Source organism: Ranitomeya variabilis, chromosome 5 (genome assembly GCF_051348905.1).
Source record: "Ranitomeya variabilis isolate aRanVar5 chromosome 5, aRanVar5.hap1, whole genome shotgun sequence".
Classification (NCBI taxonomy): domain Eukaryota; kingdom Metazoa; phylum Chordata; class Amphibia; order Anura; family Dendrobatidae; genus Ranitomeya; species Ranitomeya variabilis.
The window spans coordinates 456716388-456734792 of NC_135236.1; the positions used below are offsets into that span (position 1 = coordinate 456716388).

Here is an 18405-nt window from a genome sequence, read left to right on the forward strand (position 1 = left end):
TATTGATCAAGGAGAGGTATTTTCTTTCATTAACTATATTAATCATCCAGTTGCTTGAACTTATAAACAACATTTTTGAAGCGCAACGTACAAGCAATGATGTAAAATGTTTCAGTAGTATGTTGCATGCCTAAATATGCTGGTGTAAAGTAGATGCCCACATTTAAGTACCATTTGGTGGTTTTAATATTTAATTCTTATTATGTCTATAAAACCTGTTGAAACTTCATTTTTCTTATGCATACATTTCTGAAGCTGTATCAAGGAATGTTGACTAGCATAGTAGGCCTCTCTTCTTACCACAATGGCCACATTGAAGCCCACCTGCTGCTCACAGGATTTAGGAGTAAGCAGCATGACAGTCTTCCCTGCTATGCCATATACCCACATGACAGTCTCCCCTGTTGTTCTGCATAGGTGCTGAAGAAGACTAGCACAAGTGCAGATACAGGCGAAGGTACACATTGGCGGCAGGATGGGGCTTTCTTGTATCCAGGGCAAGATATTTAGGTGCAGATGGCAGATGAGGCCAATGGCGCCTACTCTCCTAGCAAAGAAATGGGTCAGAGAGTAAGGTACCATGACCCCTACAGTTAGATATAGGAATCACTCACTGTTTGAAGACCACTTACATGATACCAGGGACGACTAGTGATATTCATCATTGACATCCAATATTTTAAATGTCAAAATCTATAGCCATTAAAACTAATATAGCATAAAGGGTGGTCCAAAATCAAACTAAATTCCGTCCAAAATCTCTATTTAGTGCTACAATTTAAGCTATTTTGTAATATACTTGTATTAAAAAAAAATTTCCTACCGCTCCCTAACTACCTTGTCTAGCTGCTATTTTATTGTTTTTCCTATTTCCTGTGTGATGATGATTCATTTGAGTATCCCAGTGCATGCTGGGATGCTCAAACAAGGTATCATCTGACCAGGGGGCAGAGTCTGTAGTCACTGCCACAGCCTCTGCCATCTCCCTGAAATGGAGCATCCTCAGTGACGCTCGTTTCAGGGGCTGTAATCATCCCTGCTGTGTCCCTCCTTGCGAGCAGTGCCCTGTGTGATCTGCACAGTGACAGCGTCTGCTCTGTTGGCTCAGATTAGTAATAATAAGCCGGCAAAATAGCGGTGTTAGAATGCTCGGCATTCAGAAGACTAGAGACGTCACTGTTCTCCTGCATGCCAGGTATTCTGACACCGCTCTTTTGCCAGCTGATATTACTGATTTGAGCCAAAGACAGAGTTGATGCTGTCACTGTGCAGACTGCACAGTGCACAGCTTGCATTGAGGGACACAGCGGGGGCATAACAGGGACGAGCACAGCCCTGAAAAGAGTGTCATTGATGATGCTTCATTTCAGGGAGGGGCTGTGGTACTGACTGCAGCCTCTGCCCTCTGCTCTGATGACCCTTAGTTTGAGTATCCCAGCATGCACTGGTATTCTCAAACAAAGCGTCATCACACATGAAATAGGAAAAATATAGAATAGCAGTTAGTGTAGTTAAGACATTGTAAAGAATTTTAAAAATACAAGTATATTAGAAAATAGCTTAAATTACAGCACTAAATACTTAGGGATTTAGAATGAAATTTAGTTAGGCTTCATATAACCCCTTTAACTATTGGAACTGTTTAATTTAATTTAAGCTATCCAGCATTTGATGCCTACCCTAATGGAAACCAAACAGGCCCCATTATAGTTATAGGGATCAACTAATGGTGTTTGCATCTGTAATTATACAAATATGTGCAGTTTTCATGAGCTGATGGTGGTTCTGGTGATGTATTTATGTAGTGATGATGGTTGTGGTGATGTTTTCATCATCAGACCCACATTCAGTAAATTAGTATGGAACGAAAACCATAAATAGTACATGAATATGGCACAAGAACAAACATCCGTAATTGGCTAAAACAACAAAGCTTAGTACAGCGATAAACTGAGAGGTCAGGCCCATATATATTTGTATTTTATGAACTCCAACTCCCAGTGCTCATTAACAATGGTAAGAAAATGATGGCAGATGTTATTACCAGCCATCTTGAGACTGCAGACTATACAGGAACCACAATACTGATTAGACGCAGTCCAAATCACAAATAAACATTTACATTTTTGCACCTTACATATTATGTGTTGTCTGATTGGACTCATTCTCATCCCCTTTATCTCCATCTGATCCAGATGCCATGATGGCTTTTCATAGACAGAGTTCATCTCTGCAGGCTTCCCTCTTCTCCGGCCTTCTGCATCATATCCTAACACAGTGCCTTTAAACATAAGTGTTATTATAATTCCCCCTGCATAAAATTATCTGTCCACTTTATGCCCTAAAAATGCTCCTACACTGTTCACCTTTTTGAGGTACGGCTGTGACACTGCTGACCCTTATAAGCTATAACTGCCTAACTGTCTGCCCTTATAAGCTATAACCGCCACACTGTTTGCCGTTATGGGCTATAACCACCACAGCATAAGCCCCTATGAACAATGGACTATATCATAGTTGTCACCACTTGACTGTTTTCTATTGTGTTCTCCATGTCTCTACACTGACACCCCGCCATGCTAGCAGTTTTTCATACTGTGCCCCATTTCATGCTGCCCCTTCTCCCGATTCATATTGTGCCCCTCTTTATACTATGTTTTCAGACTGCACTCTTCAAGATGTGCCCCTTTCTCCCACTGCCCCCACACAGTTTGATGGTCAACACAGTCCCCATAAAATATGGTCACCACAGCCCCACACATTATGGTGTTTACCACAGGCCTTCATAAACATTATGATGTCCACCGCAACCCACAGTATTATGTTCACAACATCCCTTTCATATACATTCTGATACCCACAACAGCCCCCTTTATGTAGTATGATTGCCCTTACACTCTGTTATACATGTATTATGTCGCCCACACCCTCCAATACAATATGATGGCATCCACAATCCCCTATGCTCAGTATGTTCTCTAGAGTTCCCCATAAAGTGTAATGTCCCACACAATCCTGTATACACAGTATAATGTCCACCACAGCCCCGCACACACTATGATGGCCCCCAAAGTCACCATGCAGTATTATGGACGCCACAGACCCGATACAGTGTTACAGCACACTACACAGTATAATAACCCCCACAGCCCCCCATCAATAGTGTGATGGTAACCACCGCCCCCCATAAAGTATGATGGCCCCACAGACCAACAAACAGTTTTGTCACCCTAGACTCCCAAAGAGTATAATGGCCCTCACAGCCTTCTATATGAAAGCTGTATAATTGTCCCCCACCAGCACCTAGTAGTATGTCCCACCATCCGACTCCCAGGTCAAATAATATAAGAAAAATGAAAGAAAAAACCTTATACTTAACCAATCCTGGTTCTCCATCTACCACTGCAGCCTTAATCTCCACTTCCAACATATCTAACAGTGGGCCTGTACAAGCGGCACAGTGTAGTGAAATCACCGCCGCCTAACTTCTCCTGCACTCAGCACCATGCAACTTATTATTGCTTTTCTATAGCACTGCAACTCAAAAGTATGCCATATTGCAACAGCAATCAAGTTTGATAAAGGACCATACCTAAGGACTGAAACGTCACTGCTTTTGTTGGATTGCATAAGTAAAATACATATTATGTACTTTAGAGTGCCTAGTATTTTGCTATAATTTCTCTTATATGTAGTGGAATCTTTGCTCGAGCACCTTTATTCCTTTTTTGGGTGCCACATATCCATTATTATTGGTTCTCCTGCATGGTGTCAGCCTCCAACAAGTCAAAGTCAAAAGTAACGTGATCTTCTGGAGTAATGAGCGGAGATGGGAGCCAATGAGTACTCATTTGTACCTGTTGTGGTGCTCACATCTTCAATTGTATTTTCCTCTTAAAAATGCAAATGCAATTGAATTCTAGGAGGGACCAATGGCCAGATCGCAGGCAGAAAGAACGTTGAGTGATGTTAGTGACTTACTGAACCTGTATGCCTGTGCCCTGACTGTCACTGTGTTGAGTGCTAGAGGCCACAAGCAGAGTAATGGTAAAGGTGTGTGCCTACCTGTCATCCAAGCCCTGATTGCAGTTGCTGTGTTGAAGAGCTAAGCTTGCTGTGACAAGTTACATAATTTTAAGTACGGTACTTGTGCTTAAGCATACTGTTAATACTTAAAATGTATAAGCAGAATGCACCACTTCTTTAATCTTCTCTAGCAATTATTACAGGTACACAGAATGTTATTACAGTGGGTTAAAAAGTATTTACTCAGCCACCAATTGTGCAAGTTCTCTCACTTAAAAAGTTGAGAGGCCTGTAATTGACATCATAGGTAGACTACAACTATGAGACTTAAAATGAGAAAACAAATCCAGAAAATCACCTTGTCTGATTTGGCAAGATTTATTTTGCAAATTATGGTGAAAAATAAGCATTTGGTCATTAACAAAAGTTCATCTCAATATTTTGATATATAACCTTTGTTGGCAATGACAGAGGTCAAACGTTTTCTGTAAGTCTTCACAAGGTTGGTTCACACTCTTGGTAGTATGTTGGCCCATTCCTCCATGCAGATCTCTAGTGCAGTGATATTTTGGGTCTGTCACTGGGCAACACGGACTTTCAACTCCCTCCAAAGGTTTTCTATGGGGTTGAGATCTGGAGACTGGCTAGGCCACTCCAAGACCTTCATATGCTTCTTTCGAAGCCATTCCTTCGTTGCCCTGGAGATGTGCTTGGGATCATTAACATGCTGAAAGACCCATCCACGTTTCATCTTCAATGCCCTTGCTGATGAAAGGAGGTTTGCAGTCAAAATCTCATGATACATGGCCCCATTCATTCTTTCCTGTACACAGATCAGTCATCCTGGTTCCTGTGCAGAGAAACAGCCCAAAAGCATGATGTTGTCACCCCTATGCTTCACAGTAGATATGGTGTTCTTTGGATGCAACTCAGCATTTTGTCTCCTCCAAACATGACGAGTTATATTACTACCAAACAGTTCTATTTTGGTTTCATCAGACCATGTGACATTCTCCCAATACTCTTCTGGATAATCCAAATGCTCTCTAGCAAACTTCAGATGGGCCCGGACATGTATTGGCTTAACCAGGGGACATGTCTGGCACTGCAGGATGTGAATCCCTGGCGGTGTAGTGCGTTACTGTTGGTAGCCTTTGTTATGGTGGCCCCAGCTCTAAGCAGGTCATTCACTAAGTCTCCTCGTGTGGTTCTTAGATTTTTGCTCACCGTTCTTGTGATAATTTTGACCAAACGGGGTGAGATCTTGCATGGAACCCCAGATCAAGGGAGATTATCAGTAGCCTTGTATGTTTTCCATTTTCTTATTATTGCTCCCACAGTTGATTTCATCACACCAAGCTTCTTGCCTATTGCAGATTCAGTCTTCCCAACCTGGTGCAGGGCTACAATTTTGTTTCTGGTGTCCTTCAACAGCTCTTTGGTCTTCACCATAGTGGAGTTTGGAGTGTGACTGTTTGAGGTTGTGGACAGGTGTCTTTTATACTGATAACAAGTTCAAACAGGTGCCATTACTGCAGGTAATGAGTGGAGGACAGAGGAGCCTCTTAAAGAAGAAGTTACAGGTCTGTGAGAGCCAGAAATCTTGCATGTTTTTAGATGACCAAATACTTATTTTCCACCATAATTTGCAAAATAAATCTTGCCAAATCAGACAAGGTGATTTTCTGGATTACTTTTCTCATTTTGACTCTCATAGTTGTGGTCTACCTATGATGTCAATTATAGTTCTCTCTCATCTTTTTAAGTGGGAAAACTTGCACACTTGGTGGCTGTCTTAATATTAATATTTTTTCCCCACTGTAGATAGTTTCCTCTGGAGAACTGCAATTTTCATGTCTGATTACAGATTCTCAATTGAAATTCTCAATTGGATTACGGTCTGGGCTTTGACTATGACCACTCCAAAACATTTAGAAGTTTCCACATTAACCACTTGAGTATTGCTTTAACAGTATGCTTTGGGTCATTGCCTTGTTGGAAGGTGAACTTCCGTCCCAATCTCAAATATCTGACAGACTGAAACAGGTTTTGTTCAAGAATATCCCTGTATTTTGCAACATGCATCTTCCCCTAGATTTGGACCATTTTCCCTGTCCCTAGTGTTTTGCTGTGGGGATAGTGTGCTTGGGTTGATGAGATGTGTTGGTTTGACCCCAGACATAGTGATTACCTTGGTGGCCAAAATGTTCAATTTTGGTCTTATCTGATCACAGCATCTTCATCCATACATTTGGGGAGCTTCCAGCATGTCTTTTAGCAAACACAAAACATGCTTTAAATTTTTTGTGTGAAAGTTAAAAGCTTTTTTTCTGCTCACTTTTCCATAAAGGCCATCTCTATGTAGTGTATGGATTATTGTGGTCATATGGGCAATTACTCCAATCTCTGCTTGGAAGCTTTGCAACTCCTTCAGGTTTACATTTGGTCTCTTTGCTGTTTCTCTCATTAGTTCCCTCCTTATCAGGGCTGAGTGTTTTGGTGGGCGGCCCTCTCTTGTCAGGTTTGTTGTGGTACCATGTTCTTTCCATTTGATAATAATAGATTTGATGGTGCATCAGAAATTGGGACTTTTTTTTTAACTTAACCCAGAATTGTTCTTCTCAAGAACTTTGTCCCTTAATTGTTTGGAGATCTATTTGGACTTCATTGTGTTTGGTTAGTGGTGCCTCTTGCTTAATGGTGTTGCAGCCTCCGTGGTCTTTCAGAAAAGTTATATATATACTGACATACCATGTCACACTTAAATTGCATGCAGGTTGACTTCTTTACACTAAGAATGTGATTTATAAATGTGATTGCTTGCACCAGAAATTTTTAGGGGCATCATAGGAAAAAGGGTCATATGCACATACCAATTTTTAGCTATTTGATCCCGCAAGTTTAGTTTATGCCTATATTTTTCTTACTTCACTTCACCAGCTTAGACTATTTAGTGCTGCTGATGCTATACGCACAAATCGGATTACAAAAATATTTAAACACAGGTTGTAATGTAACAGAATAGTAAAAAAGCCAAGGGGGTGAATACTTTCACAAGCCACTGGAAATGTTTGGTACCTCTGTATTTGTACTGACCTGGACAATCATACACTGCTCAAAAAAGTAAAAGGAACAGTAAAATGCCACATCCTACATATCACTGAATGAAATATTCCAGTTGCAAATCTTGTCTCTGGTGTATAAGAAAGACATAGCTGTACTAAAGTGGGTGCAGAGAAGAGCGACAAAGGTTATTAGAGGACTGGGGGGTCTTGCAATACCAAGACAGGTTATTATGCTTGGGGTTATTTAGTTTGAAAAAACGAAAGCTTAGTGGTGATCTTATTACAATGTATAAATATATGAGGGGACAGTACAAAGACCTTTCTAATGTTCTTTTTACTCTTAGACCTGAGACAGGGACAAGGGGGCATCCTCTACGTCTGGAGGAAAGAAGGTTTAAGCATAATAACAGATGCGGATTCTTTACTGTAAGAGCAGTGAGACTATGGAACTCTCTGCCGTATGATGTTGTAATGAGTGGTTCATTACTAAAATTTAAGAGGGGACTGGATGCCTTTCTTGAAAAGTATAATGTTACAGGTTATATATACTAGATTCCTTGATAGGGTGTTGATCCAGGGAACTAGTCTGATTGCCATATGTGGAATCGGCAAGGAATTTTTTCCACAATGTGGAGCTTAATGTTTGCCACATGTTTTTTTTTGCCTTCCTCTGGATCAAAATGACTATGGGTTGAACTAGATGGACTTAAAGTCTTCCTTCAACCTTAAATACTATGTTACTATGTATGTTATTCATTACATAGTGGATTGCGTTAGGAACAATAAAACATAAAAATGATCAATATAAATCAAAATTAGTATCCCATGGAGGTCTGAATTTGTAATGATACTCAAAATCAAAGTGGAAAATCAAATTACAGGATGATCCAACTTCAGTGGAAATGGCTCTAGACAGGGAAATTATGTTCTGTAGTGTGTGTGGCCTCTATGTGCTTGCATATAGTCTCATAATGGGTCTAAGGATCTCATTCAGGTACCTAATGGCAGTCAGAGTACCTCTGGCTAGCACATGGATGACTGTCCTTCAATGAGATGCCTCCCCATACCATTACTGACCCACTGACAAACCGGTCATGTTCGAGGATGTTACAGGCAGCAAAACATTCTCCACCGCATCTCCAGACACTGTAACATCTGTTACATGTGCTCTGTGTGAACTTGCTCTCATCCGTGAAGTGCACACGGCACAAGTGTCGAATCTGCCAATCTTGGTGTTCTCTTGCAAATGTCAATCTTGCATGGTGTTGACCTGTAAGCACAACACCCACTTGTGGACGTTGGTGTTATGATCCTGGTGGTAGGATCTCAAACTGACCTGACAAATATACCCTGAGTATATAGGACAAGTTCTGGGGATGTGGAAACTATACTGACCGCAATCCTGATCCTATCCAAACACACTAAAGGCAGCTGTGGAACGTTACCTGAAAACCTAGACGTCTCGTCACAGCCTGAGAAACTGACTACCCCTAGAAAGAAAGCAAATACCTCACTTGCCTCAGAGAAATGTACCCCAAAGTTTTAGATAGCCCCCCACAAATAATAACGGTGAGTAAAGGGGAAAACACAAACGTAGAGATGAAACAGATTTAGCAAATGAGGCCCGCTAATACTAGATAGGCAGAAAATAGATAGGTGTCTGTGCGGTCAGTACAAAAACTATCAAAAGTAAACCACGCAGAGAATACAAGAACCCCCACACCGACTCACGATGTGAGGGGCGCACTCTGCGCCCCAGAACTAACCAGCAAGCAAAAAATCACATAAAAGCAAGCTGGGCTGAACTCATAATATAATGAGAAACGTTTTCAAGGAAATAATGAGAAACTGAACAAGCAAACTTAGCTTCTCATAGCAGGAGACTGGTCACAAGGAATATTCAGGAGGACACAGGATCAGGACTGAATACACCGACAGCAGGCGACATCTAAAGGTCCAGGTGAGTTAAATAGGCCCAGCCTAGCAGGAGATGAAACAGCTGAGCCCAGCCAAGCCCAGCCATATCGCTAAAGGCCACCAGAGGGAGCCCAAGACCAAACTCACACAGTACCACTCATGACCACAGGAGGGAGCCCGAGAACGGAATTCACAACACGTTGGGCCCTCATACCATCATGGAGTCTGTTTCTGACAGTTTGAGCAGACACATGGATGTTAGTGTCCCGCTAGAGGTCGTTTTTCAGACATCTGTCACTGCTTCTCCTGTTCCTCCTTGCACAAAGGAGGAAGCAGTGGTCCTGCTACTGGGTTGTTGCCCTCATACAACCCCCTCCAAGTCTTCTGACCTGTTTCCTGGTATCTGATACATGGTCTGGCCACTGTGCTGACAGACACAGCTACCCTTCTTACTACAGCTCGCAATGATGTGCCATTCTGGATGAACTGCACCACCTGAGCAACTTCTGTGGATTGTACTGTAGACATCGCCTCATGCTACTGCACCTCTAGGGGTGTGAGCAATGACAAAATGCAAAAGTGACTAAAACAACAGCCAAAAAGAATGAGAACAGAGAAATGGTCTGTGGTCATCATCTACAGAACCACTCCTTTATAGGGGATGTCTTGCCAATTGCTAGTTGTCTGTTCCATTTGCAAAATAGGATAAATTGATTCACAATCAGTGTGTCTTCACAACTGGAAAGTTTGATTTCACAGAAGTGTGATTAACTTGGAGTTACATTATTTTAATTTTTTTTGTAACGCCATGTTTTTTAAGTGTTCTCTTTATGTTTTTGAGCAGTGTATTTTCAGCTCAGTTTTACCATATACTGAACATGGTAAATGAAAAGCTCAAAAAATAAATTTTTGTTATTGCACTCTTTTTGCCGTTTCTGGGGATCAATTGCATAATGATGCTGGGAACTGGGAAACAAATCAATGGGAATCAATCCTTTGGAATATCTTGAATGTGTCGCCTAATTCATAAAATATCTAAATTGTTATTATTCATTGGCTCCATTATTGTCCAGACAGGCTTTGTAAGATGAGTTAGAAAACATTTACTCACTGTCCTAAATGTTCAATACAGCATGGAGATTTGATTCATATTTGAGATTTCATTCATATTTAGTGGAGGTGTCTAACACTCCATAGATATTGGCAGCGAGAAAGTCAATCAATATTCAGTGACTATGCACCTCAATCCAGTTGTTTGTATATTTGTAGCAGGGAAGTGTTAAGACGTCCAAAGTATATTTTTACTGAAATGAAAAGAGAATTTATGATTGGAAATATTATGTTGTTAAAAGTGTGTTTATTTTCCCAAATGAACCATGTAACATTGCCTGGAGGCACAAAGGATCTCACTTACAGTAGTATAATTTCTAAAGCAATTTATAATAATTAAAATTAATTTATTGAAAATCAACAAGTTTCTGTCAAATGGATAGAATGATCTAGAGGTTGAGTCATTAAGCTGTTTTCCTCAGTTTTCTGATGTAAAGATAATTGAAATGTCACATACTTTTTCAATTATTTCACCAGTTCTGGCCGGCTCCACCAACTTTTTCAAAAGTGGATGTCATTCAGCTGGAGGCAGTTTGGCCAGGCAAGACCGACAAATTTGTCATAATGTTCAACACAAAGTGGCATAAATACAGAGAATATTACAGTTCCTGACTGGCATATAATTCTTGTGGTGGCACAAAGCAACTAAAAGATGCTCAAAATTCATTAAGAGGTGCATCTTACTCCAGTACATACGTCATCAAGATTGGCATTCAAAGTGCTAATCTTGATTAGTGATGAGCAAATTTGAATATGGTACATTCGGATTCGTGATTGGTAACACAAGCAAAATTTTATAACATTGGAAAAAAAATTGAAAAATTCGTTAAGAACTGCGTAAACATATTTTCATTTTCACTAAAGTATTTTCAGAACTTTGCCTATGATAATAGTGGTGTATGATAAGTGTGGGGCACGAGTTTGATGAGGGTAGGGGGTTTGCAGAACTCAGAGGCACGGCGTGCTTGTAAACTGTATTTTTTTTTCTTCTAACTTTGTGTGTGCACATTGCAGCTAGCCAACAAGGGATCATGAAACATCCACAATGTCCTGACAGATCAGCTTGTGTCTTTGGCTGCTGAAAAAACATGCCCCTCTCCTTATAAAGAGCTGACATCTTGTTTTAGCATCATTTTGACACTGTAACAGCGCAGAGAGGCTGCACCTGACTCTGGCACTGTTTGCAGCTAGATTTTAGGTAGTTAGCTAGGCGGTTGCTTACTGGTCAGATAGTTTAGCTAGCTAATGTCCTGTGTGGCTGTGAAATCAACCTTCCAGGAGATTCTTTTTGGGCCATTACTGAGATCCACAGACAAAGACAGGAGGGCACATTTCATACAAGTGTATTGTGCACTGCTTCTATTGTGCTCCATGCACGAGTAGACTGTTTTAAATATTATTTTTTTGCTTCCTAAATGTGAAACAGCATGGGATATCCCACCTTGTCATTTAGTGATGTGGTGACATTGCACTGTGATTTGAGCTGTTGTGCAGGGAAAAAAAATGTTGCCAGTTGCTACTGTGATTCACCATGCTATATCTCACCTTGCTATTTAGTGGAGGTGAAATTCCAGTCTGCATAGCTCATGCATAATAAAAGAAATACAATTTTTTTCTATTGCTAAACGTGATACAGACTGCTAAATCCCATGTTTTAATTTTGAGGTGGTGATATGAAGCTGTCTGCAGATCTCACGCACATTAAAAAATATATATTTTTTCTTATGCTAAACGTGATACAGCCCACCATATCCCACCTTGTCATTTAGTGGTGCTGAAATTGTTCTGTGTGCAGAGCTGTTGCACATTAAATATATATATATTTTTACAAACATGATACAGCAGCCAAGATCCGAGTTTTAAATTGTTTTGACCCTATCTTATAGATTATACAGGCCTCATCTACACTAAAAACTATATTTTTTATGTTACTAACGTAATACAGTAGGGGAGATCTAATTTTTAAAATTGTTTGGAGCATCTAGTCTATGTTACACAGGCGTCATCCACACCCAAAAAAAAAAAAAACGTCTTCTGTTACTAACATCACACAATAGTGGAGATCTCAGTTTGAAATTGTTTGGAGCATATCTTCTTTGTCAAACAGCCCTGATCCACACTGAAAAAATAATTTCTTCTGTTACTAACATCATACAGTAGGGGAGATCTCACTTTGAAATTGTTTGAAACATCTAGTCTATGTAATACAGGCCTCATGCACACTGAAACAGTTCTTTAATCTGTGACTAATGCGATTCAGCAAGTCATATTTTACCTTCTCATTTAGTGCTGCTGAAATTCAGCTCTGTGTAGAAGTGGTGCAGAGTAAAAAATCTAATTTTTGGTTGCTAACTCTGTGCTCCTGGCACACTTTCTGAGCAACATGGAATAAGTGACGCCAAGATGGTAGAGGGAATAGGCATGGTGTCCAAGGTGTATGTGGGGTAGGTGGTAATGTTTGTGTCACGTCACGTCCTATCCAAAAACAACTGACAACTTCTGCTACAGGATGTTGTAATTTTTAGTGTGCTGAATTGTTCTGCCATAATTGCAGTCTGTGGTATCCTTACTGGGGCTTCCTTGCCTGCTGTTGTTGCTGCTGATGTTAACACTAATTTGTGGAAATGTGAACATTCTTGCTTGGGTGTCCATCTGCTGGGTTGGGTGTAGAGGAAGACCTGTCGGTCCCTATGATACTATTTCTACTGTGGTAAAATTGATGCCATTTTGGTTGTGTGTGCCACAAATTTTTAGAAATGTGAACACTCCTGGTTGGGTGTCCATCTCCTGGGTTGGGTGTAGTTGTTGATGTGTCGGTCCCTATTATACTGTTTCTACTGTGGTGAAATTGATGCCACTTTGGTGGTGTCTGCCACAAATTGTTCTAAATGTGAACACTCCTGGCTGGGTTGGGTGCAGTGGAAGATGTGTTGGTCCCTGTTATACTATTTCTACTGTGGTGAAATTGATACCACTTTGACGGTGTGTGCCACTCATTTTTGGACATGTGAACACTCCTGGTTGGATGTCCATCTGCTGGGTTGTGTGTAGTGGAAGATTTGTTTGTCCCTATTATACTATTTCTACTCTGGCGTAAATGATGCCACTTTGTGGGTGTCTGCCACTAAATTTTGGAAATGTGAACACTCCTTTTTGGGTGTCCAACTGTCCATCAGCTGGGATGAGTGTAGTGGAAGACCTGTCTGTACCTATTATACTATTTCTAATTTGGAGAAATTGATGCCATTTTTGTGGTGTCTGCCACTGATTTTTGGAACTGTGAACGCCCTTGGTTGGGTGTTCATCTGCTGGGTTTATTTTGTAGTGGAAAACGTGTCAGTCCCTATTATACTATTTATACTGTGGTGGAAGATGTGTTTATCCCTATTATACTATTTCTACTGTGGTAAAATTAATGCTACTTTGGTGGTGTATCCCACTAATTTTTCAAAATGTGAGCAATCCTGGTTGGGTGTCCATCTGCTGGGTTGAGTTTAGTGAAAGACCTGTAGGTCTGTAAAATACTATTTCTACTATGGTGAAATTGATGTCACTTTGGTGGTGTGTGCAGGGCTGCCACTAGCGATTTCGGGGCCCCCTTGAGACTCCGCCCAGGTTTCACCCCAGCCCCACCTCCACGCTCCACCCATCGAACTGTCCACAGTCCCACCGCTCTCTCTTGGAAAATCTCCACTTCTCACCTATCACACATTAACAGTTCCCATCACCAGATCACACATATAACCGGCAGCTTTTGTTTTCGCCAAAAGATTTTTTAAGCCGCCACCATAACACGGTAGACACTTTTGGCCGGGCCCTACTCTGCTGTGACCTATTAAATATTTGTTAAAATATGCAATACAATTTAGGAATATTTTTATTTTTAAATTTTTAAAATGACCAATAATATCACATACAAGGAACAAATACCGCTACACCATGTCCAGACAACATATTACCGCCACAGTGATCAAATAACACCACCGCACCATGACCAGACACCATATTATTACTACAGTGACCAAATAGCACATACAAGGGACAAATACCACCGCACCATGACCAGACCACATATTACCACCAGTGACCGAATAATATCACATACAAGGAACAAATACCACCGCACCATGACCAGACCACTTATTACCACCACAAAGTGACCAAATACTACAATACTGATCAGTAATAAAAAAACACAATACCATCACCATAAGTGCCATTATACACAGGGGATCTGTACTTAGTATGCAGTGTCTGTGTACAGGTAATACAGTGATCTCTGGTGTTATTATACAAAGGAGCTCTGTATATAATGTATAGGTAATACAGTGATCACTGGTAACATTATACATAGGACCTCTGTATATAGTATACAGTGTATAGTGTCAGTGTATAGGTAACACACTGACTCACCAGTGACGTCTCTAGGTGAAGTCCTTCATCTTTCAACTTTCATCCAGCACAGACCGCCATCACTTCTTCCAGCCAGGACTTCTCTCTGCAGGAAATAACACAGTTATCTCAAGCTCCGCTTGCAGAACACATTACTTAATTTTTCCCATCTTCTACATTACACCACATGAAGAAAAAAAGGTGACATAGTATCACTCTTCACAGTAACTGGACTGCCCCCCCATTTAAAACAGTATACTCAAAAAATAAAATAAATATGTCACTGCAGTAATAATATCCCTTAATTAGCCCCTATGGTAATAATATCCCCCATCCTGGCCCCCATGTGTCTCATTCCTGGCTCCAGCCATATGTTCTCCAATCCTGCCCTCATAAGTATCCATCCTGCCCCATATGATCGCCCCATATGATCTCCCCATCCTGCCCCATATGATCTCCCCATCCTGCCCCATATGATCTCCCCATCCTGCCCCATCTGTCTCCATTGTATCCATCCTGCCCCATGATCCTGCACGATCTGTCTCCAATCCTGCCCCCATGTCTTTCATTCTGCCCCGTGTCTCCAATTATGCCCGTATCTCCATTCTGCCCCCAGTGTCTCCAGCATTTCTGCCCCCAGTTTCTCCAGCATTTCTGCCCCCAGTATCTCCAGCATTTCTGCCCCCAGTGTCTCCAGCATTCTGCCCCAATGTCCAGCATCTCTGCCCCTTGTGTCTAGCATCTCTGCCCCAGTGTGTCCAGAATTTCTGCCCCAGTGTGTCCATCATTTCTGCCCCAGTGTGTCCTGTATTTTGGCCCCAGTGTGTCCAGCATCTCTGCACCAGTGTGTCCAGCATCTCTGCCCCCAATGTCCAGCATCTCTGCCCCAGTGTGTCCAGCATTCCTACCCCAGTGTGTCCAGCATTTCTGCCCTAGTGTGTCCATCATCTCTGACCCCAGTGTCCAGCATCTCTGCCCCCAATGTCCAGCATCTCTGCCCCAGTGTTTCCAGAATTTCTGCCCCAGTGTGTCCATCATTTCTGCCCCAGTGTGTCCAGTATTTTGGCCCCAGTGTGTCCAGCATCTCTGCACCAGTGTGTCCAGCATCTCTGCCCCCAAAGTCCAGCATTTCTGCCCCAGCGTGTCCAGCATCTCTGCCCCAATGTCCAGCATCTCTGCCCCCAATGTCCAGCATCTCTGCCCCAGTGTGTCCAGCATTTCTACCCCAGTGTGTCCAGCATTTCTGCCCCAGTGTGTCCAGCATTTCTGCCCCAGTGTGTCCAGCATTTCTGCCCCAGTGTGTCCAGCATCTCTGCCCCAGTGTGTCCAGCATCTCTGCCCCCAATGTCCAGCATCTCTGCCCCAGTGTGTCCAGAATTTCTGCCCCAGTGTGTCCATCATTTCTGCCCCAGTGTGTCCAGCATTTCTGCCCCAGTGTGTCCAGCATCTCTTCCCTCAGTGTGTCCAGCATCTCTGCCCCCAATGTCCAGCATTTCTGCCCCAGCGTGTCCAGCATCTCTGCCCCAGTGTGTCCAGCATCTCTGCCCCCAGTGTGTAAAGCATTTATGCCCCAGTGTGTCCAGCATTTCTGCCCCAGTGTGTCCAGCATTTCTGCCCCAGTATGTCCAGCATCTCTGCCCCAGTGTGTCCAGCATCTCTGCCCCAATGTCCAGCATCTCTGCCCCCAATGTCCAGCATCTCTGCCCCAGTGTGTCCAGCATTTCTACCCCAGTGTGTCCAGCATTTCTGCCCCAGTGTGTCCAGCATTTTTGCCCCAGTGTGTCCATCATCTCTGAGCCCAGTGTCCAGCATCTCTGCCCCCAATGTCCAGCATCTCTGCCCCAGTGTGTCCAGAATTTCTGCCCCAGTGTGTCCAGCATCTCTGCCCCAGTGTGTCCAGCATCTCTGCCCCCAATGTCCAGCATTTCTGCCCCAGTGTGTCCAGCATCTCTGCCCCAGTGTGTCCAGCATCTCTGCTCCAGTGTGTCCAGCATCTCTGCCCCCAATGTCCAGCATCTCAGCCCCCAATGTCCAGCATTTCTGCCCCCAATGTCCTGCATTTCTGCCCCACTGTGTCCAGCATTTCTGCCCCAGTGTGTCCAGCATTTCTGCCCCAGTGTGTCCAGCATTTCTGCTGTTGTGAATTCCGAACTCCCTCCTGTGGTCATGAATGATACTTCGGTGAGTTCTGTCTGTGGACTCCCTCTGGTGGCTGTGAGTGGAGCTGCTGGTTCTGAGGTCGCTTCCTCAGCTGCCCTCGTTTGCGGCTAGGCTGGCTTCTCTATTTAACTCCACTCAGATCGTTACTCCATGCCAGCTGTCAATGTATCAGGACTGGTTCAGATCTCTCTCGGATCTTTCTGATGACCTGTCTACTCCAGCAGAAGCTAAGTCCCTGCTAGTTCATTTGTTGTTCATTTTGTACTGAATATATTTCTTAGTACTTGCTAAGTTCTTGTCCAGCTTGCTAACATGATATTGCCTTGCTAGCTGGAAGCTCTGGGTTGCAGAGTGGCACCTCCGCACCGTGAGTCGGTGCGGGGGTCTTTTTGCACTCTCTGCGTGGCTTTTTGTAGTTTTTTGTGCTGACCGCATAGATCCCTTTCCTATCCTCAGTCTATTTAGTAAGTCTGGCCTCCTTTGCTGAAACCTGTTTCATCCCTGTGTTTGTGACTTTCCTCTTAACTCACAGTTAATATATGTGGGGGGCTGCCTTTACCTTTGGGGGAATTTCTCTGAGGCAAGGTAAGGCTGATTTTCCTATCTTCAGGGGTAGTTAGCTCTTAGGCTGTGAAGAGGCGTCTAGGGAGAGTTAGGTACGCTCCACAGCTATTTCTAGTGTGTGTGTTATAGGATTAGGATTTGCAGTCAGCAGAGTTTCCACTTCCCAGAGCTTGTCCTGTCTTCTAGTTTAACCATCAGGTCATTCCAGGTGCACCTAACCACCAGGTCCATAACAGTACAGCTGGCCCACAAAGTGTTAATGCATCTCAATAGAGGGATAAGAGAAGTTCTGAGACCATTTTTTTTCTCTGCAGTGTGTTTTGTCTTTCTTTTCCCCTTAACCTCTGGGTAGTTCAGGACTCAGGTGTAGATATGGACATTCAAGGTCTGTCCTCTTGTATTGATCACCTCACTGCGAGGGTACAAAGCATTCAAGATTATGTAGTTTAGAATCCTATGTTAGAGCCTAGAATTCCAATTCCTGATTTGTTTTTTGGAGATAGATCTAAATTTCTGAATTTCAAAAATAATTGTAAACTGTTTCTTGCTTTGAAACCCCGCTCTTCTGGTGACCCCATTCAGCAAGTAAAAATCATTATTTCTTTGTTACGTGGCGACCCACAAGACTGGGCATTCTCCCTTGCGCCAGGAGATCCTGCATTGCTTAATGTAGATGCATTTTTTCTGGCGCTTGGATTGCTTTATGATGAACCTAACTCTGTAGATCAGGCAGAGAAAATCTTGCTAGCTTTGTGTCAAGGTCAGGATGAAGCGGAGGTATATTGCCAGAAGTTTAGAAAGTGGTCTGTGCTTACTCAATGGAATGAGTGTGCCCTTGCAGCAATTTTCAGAAAAGGTCTTTCTGAAGCCCTTAAGGATGTTATGGTGGGGTTTCCCACGCCTGCTGGTCTGAATGAATCAATGTCCTTGGCCATTCAGATCGATCGGCGCTTGCGTGAACGCAAGGTTGTGCGCCATTTTGCGGTGTCCTCTGAGCAGAGGCCTGAGTGATAGGACTTTGACCAGAGCTGAACGGCAAGAACACAGACGTCAGAATGGGCTGTGTTTTTACTGTGGTGACTCCACTAATGCTATCTCTGATTGTCCTAAGCGCTCTAAGCGGTTCGCTAGGTCTGTCACCATTGGTACTGTACAGCCTAAATTTCTTTTG

General features: G+C 42.6%; 1 protein-coding gene and 1 long non-coding RNA gene across 2 annotated transcripts in view; one reads left to right on the forward strand and one right to left on the reverse strand.

The window, feature by feature from the left end:
- Positions 1-2257, reverse strand: part of LOC143776250 (uncharacterized) — a 91022-nt gene extending 88765 nt beyond the window's left edge. Inside the window, exon 1 of the long non-coding RNA XR_013215795.1 lies at positions 2138-2257. This is a non-coding gene — a long non-coding RNA (uncharacterized LOC143776250). The remainder of the gene's footprint in view (positions 1-2137) is intronic.
- The window catches only part of EPYC (epiphycan), a 96557-nt gene that overhangs the window by 4248 nt on the left and 73904 nt on the right, over positions 1-18405 (forward strand). Inside the window, exon 2 of the mRNA XM_077265429.1 lies at positions 1-16. This exon is cut by the window's left edge and continues 152 nt beyond it. Coding sequence (XP_077121544.1) covers positions 1-16 — 16 coding nt within the window. The remainder of the gene's footprint in view (positions 17-18405) is intronic.